General features: G+C 50.2%; 2 protein-coding genes across 2 annotated transcripts in view; both read right to left on the bottom strand.

Annotated features, from left to right (window-relative positions):
- mtcl2 (microtubule crosslinking factor 2) overlaps window positions 1-6,000 on the bottom strand; it is a 272,313-nt gene that overhangs the window by 232,802 nt on the left and 33,511 nt on the right. The window lies entirely within an intron of this gene.
- Window positions 1-6,000, bottom strand: part of bsna (bassoon presynaptic cytomatrix protein a) — a gene marked incomplete at its 3' end in the record, with an annotated part of 107,723 nt that overhangs the window by 73,732 nt on the left and 27,991 nt on the right. Inside the window, 3 exon segments of the mRNA XM_080764534.1 lie at window positions 3,116-4,105; window positions 4,401-4,406; window positions 4,409-4,768. Coding sequence (XP_080620660.1) covers window positions 3,116-4,105; window positions 4,401-4,406; window positions 4,409-4,768 — 1,356 coding nt within the window.

Here is a 6,000-nt window from a genome sequence, read left to right as displayed (position 1 = left end):
ACATATTTAATCTGTCTCTCTCTATTTATATAAAAACACCTCAGCGCTCTGAATTATTCATTCATGAAGCTCCACGCTCTCTGCCCTTCTCCGACTGTACTGTCTTTATATATAGCTCTCTGTCCCTCCCTGTCACTCTCCTCCCTCTGCCTCTCTCTCTCTCTCTCTCTCTCTCTCTCTCTCTCTCTCTCTCTGCAGGCTGGAGGCTACTTACTGTACACGTGTTTCAGCTCTGCATGTCAGAGCTCCTCACAGTATAGTCTCTCTCCATCCGTCACCATCGTTCTACCTCTCAATCCATCCCTCAATTGCTACGTGACGTGACGTGACGTGACATAAGATGACATGACAGGCCATGACATAAGTTGAAATGACATGACATGAGGTGATAAGACATGATATGACTAAAGATAACGTGACTACATGAGACGAAGATGAAGATTAAAGCGACATCGCCCCAAAGGGTTTCACGTGCACTGGCCATATATAGAGTGTGTATAGGGTTTAATGAGGTCAGGTCAACATATGGAATGTCAGAGCAGGTCAGCTGCATATATGGAGATCTAAGGGTGGCAGTGGTGGCAGTATCTTGAGTGTACAGGGTTTGACTTGCTTGGTTTTGTGTCATTTTCCTCCCTCCGCAGTTAGACTGCTGCTCTCATTAGTTTTATTGTCCGTGGCCATGAAAAGGGCTTACAGTGGCGTTCTCTCCCGAAGTTTGTTTCTTAGTAGTAGTTTGTTGTAGTTCTGCCCAGGCAGGGCAGCGAAAGTAACAGATATGGCACTTGAAAAAAATAAACGACTAATAAAAGAAGGGCGGTTTTTATATACTTAATTCAACGCCACCCCCGGTAATGAATAGGGGGACGGCTTTTTATTGAAGGAAGGATTGTAATTGAGACGTTACGGTATGGTATGGAACAGGTTCGGTCGCAATAGGTCCAAATTGTAAGATGACATGAGATAACAATGTGATGAACTGAGATGACATGACGTGACACGATATGAGAGTAACATGCAATGAATTGTGATGACATGAGATGACACGACATGACATGTGATGAAGAAGATAAGCCCTGTGGAGGAAATATCTCCTTGCTCTCTTTCATCTTTCCTCTCTCTCTGTTCTCCATCTGCCTGCTTCTCCTCACACTGCACAGCCTGGGGCCTCAGTGTTCAGTGCACGCACGCACGCACGCACGCACGCACGCACGCACGCACGCACGCACGCACACACACACACACACACACACACACACACACACACACACACACACACACACACACACACACACACACACACACACACACACACACACACACACACACACACACACACACACACACACACACACACACACACACACACACACACACACACGCACACACACACACACACACACACACACACACACACACACAGTGTGACAGTTTCAATGCGGTAGCATTTGACTATAACTCTGTCACGTGCGAGCGTATGTGAGAGACCTCTCTCTATGTACAGTATGTGTCACAGTATTCCATGCGCACCATGGGGACCACGAGATCCACATGATTGATTGATTAGATGTAATGATGTAATGTAGATGCAATGTAGTGGAAAGTAGTGAAAATAGTCCATCTACAGTTTAACCACATAAACCGTACACTATACATACACTATTATATTCCCTGCGTTGTGAGCTTGTCGATCAGCCATTTTCAGTGAAATCTCTCCTCACAATACGGATGCTGCAGGCGTTTAAGAGGTTATGCTCACAATGCGCCGCAAAGTGACGGCATTACGGCGGTAATGCGGTTATTGTCCCAAGCCCTATCCTCTTGGTTCTCTCTCTTTCTCTCTCTCTTTCCCTCCCTCTCTCTCTCTCTCTCTCTCTCTCTCTGTCATTTTCCATATCTTGTAACTTGAAGAGTAAGTTTTAACTTCTGTCCTTGAGACACCCCTGGTGCAGTTTGTTGAACGCTGCAAGTCCTTTTTTAAAGTATCCAATTAAAGGAGGGAGATCAGAGCAACTACAGATAAGAGTGATAAACTAATTAACCAACGTGAGAATAACTTTAATCAGCATCCCTAACTTATTAACACATTCAATCAGAATTACGATTAATCTGATTTATTTAGCCATGATTATAGGATCGATTACACAGAATAACAGAGTTAAACCGAGCGTGGATTCAATTAGGAGCATATTAATGAGAGTGAAATGACAGGATCAGACTGAAGTCAATATGTTACTGAGTGACAGATCCACTATTTTACACACAGCTGAAACACAATAACAATGAGTGGGACACTGTGTGGGAGGGGGAGGTACAGTATGCAAATAGGGACAGAAGTAAAGGTAGTAGATAGTAGTAAAAATGGTAAATGGTGCATTTATATAGCGCCTTTATCCAAGGCGCTTTACATGATGTGCTGGTCTATCTGGTCTATCCATAGATAGATAGATCAGCACATCAGGAGCAATTAGGGGTTCATTGTCTTGCTCAAGGACACTTCGACACTAACTCTGGGGGAGCACGGGTTCAAACTTTACTCTACCCCTGAGCCACCGCCGTAGTAGAGGTGAATGAGAAGGAAGGGAGGCGGTACAACAAAGATAATGGGAATGCGAGGGAGAGTAAACAAGAGAAAATGTGTGGGAGGGAAGATACGCTAAATGGAAGAAGAGATAGAGAACAAATGACAGAATGGGAAAGAGATGGCAGAGAGGTGGGAAGCAGAGTGTGTGCACACGAGAGAGAACGAGGGAGAGGGAGATAGAGAGAGAGAAGGAGAGAGAGAGAGGGAGGGAGAGAGAGAGAGAGAGAGAGAGAGAGAGAAAGAGAGAGAGAGAGAGAGAGAGTGAAAAGATAAATGTAAGGTCTCGGGACTGATGCAGTGGAAAAACTATTCTCTGAGTTACTATTGATTGTCTGGATGGAGATGACTCTGTGTGTGTCTGTCTGTGTGTGCGTCTGTGTGTGTGTGTGTGTGTGTGTGTGTGTGTGTGTGTGTGCTGCCTGCCTGTGTGCGCAAGTGTGCGTATAGTGCGTAGGGTCGTGTGTGTGTGCGCGTGCATTTGTGTGTGTGTGTGTGTGTGTACATGTGTGTGTGTGTGCGTGCGCGTCTTACCTCCACCAGGTGTGGTGTGGGATTGAAGCCACACAGGTTGCACACCTGGGTGTGACACTGCGTACAGCTATTGTAGTTGGGTGGGTCAGCGCTGCCCATGTTGAGCTCTGTTTTACACAGAGGGCAGTTGACCTTGGGCTGCTCAGGCGCCGGGGCAGGAACCTGGGCAGCAGGAACCTGGGCAGCAGGAACCTGGGCAGCAGGAACCTGGGCAGCAGGCTTGGACTCCTGCTGCTGTGGTTGTTGTGGCATCTTTTGATGCTGCGCAGGCGACTGTTGAGGCGGCTGTCCTTGTTGTTGGTGTGGCCCTTTTTGGTGATGTGCAGGAGACGTCTGCGGGGTCGGCCCTTGACTGTGAGGCGTGGGCTGGTGCGGTTGTTGTTGTTTTTGCGCTGGAGGGTGAGAGCCGCCCGCTTGAGGCGGGGCATGGGGTCCCCCCATTCCGAAGGGTTTGGCACCTGCAGCGGGGCCCTGTTGACCCTGTCTGTTTTCTGGAGTGGCGTTGCTGAACACGACTTTCCCCCGGGCGGGGCTGGGCTGGGTGGAGGCGGTGGTCAGAGGCTGAACGTTGACGAGGGTGCTGGCCTCTTTGAGCAGCGACGCCCCGAAGCCGAACAGCTTGGTCAGGCCATCCTGAGCCGGGGGAGGGGCCTGGCTCTGGGGCCGGTGGGCCGGAGACGAGCCGGCGCTTCGTGTCTGGTCGTGTAACCGAGAGGCGGCAGGCTGGTGCATGGGGGAGCCACGGCCCAAATCAGGCTGGGACGGAGCCTTGGCCATGCCGACGAGGGGCACAGCACCGGGATGGGGAATCCGGTGGCCGCCGGGCTGGTTGGGGCCAAGCACAGGCCCAACTTGACCTGGAGCTCCAGGACCTCTCTGGGAGTATGGGTCGGACCTCATCCCCTGCTGGGAGGGCCCTGTCTGGGATTGGGGCCCCCCGGGGCCTGGGTGTCTCTGCAGGCCAGGGGAGGCCTGAGGTTGAGCCTGGGGCTGGACTTTGGGCCCTCCCTGGGAGAGAGGATACTGCTGGGGCTGGGAATGTGGAAATTGGGGTTGGGACTGTGGAAATTGCTGGGGTTGGGACTGTGGAAATTGCTGGGGTTGGGACTGTGGAAATTGCTGGGGTTGGGACTGTGGAAATTGCTGGGGTTGGGACTGTGGAAATTGCTGGGGTTGGGACGGAGGATACTGCTGGGGTTGGGACTGTGGAAATTGCTGGGGTTGGGACTGGGTATTCTGCTGGGGGTGAGACTGTGGAAATTGCTGGGGTTGAGACTGGGAATACTGCTGGGGTTGGGACTGGGTATTCTTCTGGGGGTGAGTTTGGGAAAATGGCTGGGATTGGGAGTAGGGCTGTGCCTGGCTATAAGGCTGACTATGAGGAGGCTGCTGCGGCTGTGTTGGCTGGGGTTGCGGCTGGGCTTTGGCCTGGGGCTGGCCGTAGGGCTGACTGTGCAGTTTCTGTTGTGGCTGGGTTGGCTTGGATTGTGGCTGGGTCTGTGCCAGTGGAGCTGGCTGCGGTGTGGGCTGGACGATGGGCTTGGCTTGGTGGGACGGAGAGTGGATCTGCTGCTGGCTCATGGAGCGAGGTGTGGTCATGTCAATGCCCAGAGCCCTCTGCATCTGACAGTTCAGGCACAACCACTCCTGGACCTGCAGTGACACAGAAACACACAATTACTAAGAAGCTTCAGACAAAACAGAAACGGATGGTGGTGGAGACGGATGAGTTGTCTAGAAGAAGGTCTGTCTGCTGTCTGTCTGTCTCTTGTGCACACTGCCAACAGTCAAAACAAGTAAACCGCTGGATAGTTTTAACATAATTGTGATTTTCAGAACTTAAATTGTATACTGGAAGTCAATGGGCGGAAAAAGACAATTCAATTATGAATTAACAAAGTTGTGTTTCAAGAGAAAATAGCTTTCAGCTTTCAAGAAGTATAGAGAAAGCAACAATAGCCTGTGATTGCCGAGATGTAACCATAACCTGACACACACATGCAGGACCTACACGCTCACACCAACCCACACCCACACCCACAATCACACACACACACACACACACACACACACACACACACACACACACACACACACACACACACACACACACACACACACACACACACAACCACCCCTGTATCAAACTGTGCTTTGATCTACTACATCCTACATTCTCTGCATCCATGCAGCAATGCGTGCACACGTAAAAAATCCTCAGGGTAACAATGTCAGCGTAAAATAACATGTTTACAACTTAAGCCCTATATGAACTTGTATTTCCGCAACAAATAAATGAAAACCAATCCCTTTTTTGATTTGTTTTCAATTTGCCCAAAATGTCAGGGTTACCATGGTTAAACAGGATCTTTGCTGTGCATATGGCAGCCAAACACAACCCACCAAGCTAGCTTGTTAGCCTAAACTGTGCTATTCTATTCTGCCATTTGGTCTCCGATAGCAGACACTTTATCACAACCTCCCTGTCACATACCAAGGTGGCGAGGCAAAATGACACTCACACACACACACGTATGCTCACCCATCGCCTCTGTCACACGAGGCGCTCGCTCACACATAATGGTCCTCGGAAACCGCTCTGGAGGATGTGGAAAACGGGTGAAGGAACGGAGCGACGCCTGTGTCGGTCACGTACCCCAACTAAGCATTTCCTCCTCTGCCCGGGCTCCGTCCCATCATGCTTTGCTGTCCTATACCGTTCCCTGGCTTGACAGAATTACTGATCTCGCTTTCTGTTATGTCAGCGCCTGCTGCTTGCTGCTATACTGCTATACTGCTGCTTACAGCCTGACATCTCCTCTGCTCTCCTCCTGTCCCTCCCTCCCTGCTTCCATTCCTTTGTAGCCTTCTCCACTCCCCACTAT

Source organism: Protomyctophum bolini (genome assembly GCF_963924005.1).
Source record: "Protomyctophum bolini genome assembly, chromosome: 5".
Classification (NCBI taxonomy): Eukaryota; Metazoa; Chordata; class Actinopteri; order Myctophiformes; family Myctophidae; genus Protomyctophum; species Protomyctophum bolini.
The sequence above is the reverse complement of the archived record's forward strand: the minus strand, read 5'-3'. Positions and strand labels throughout refer to the sequence as shown.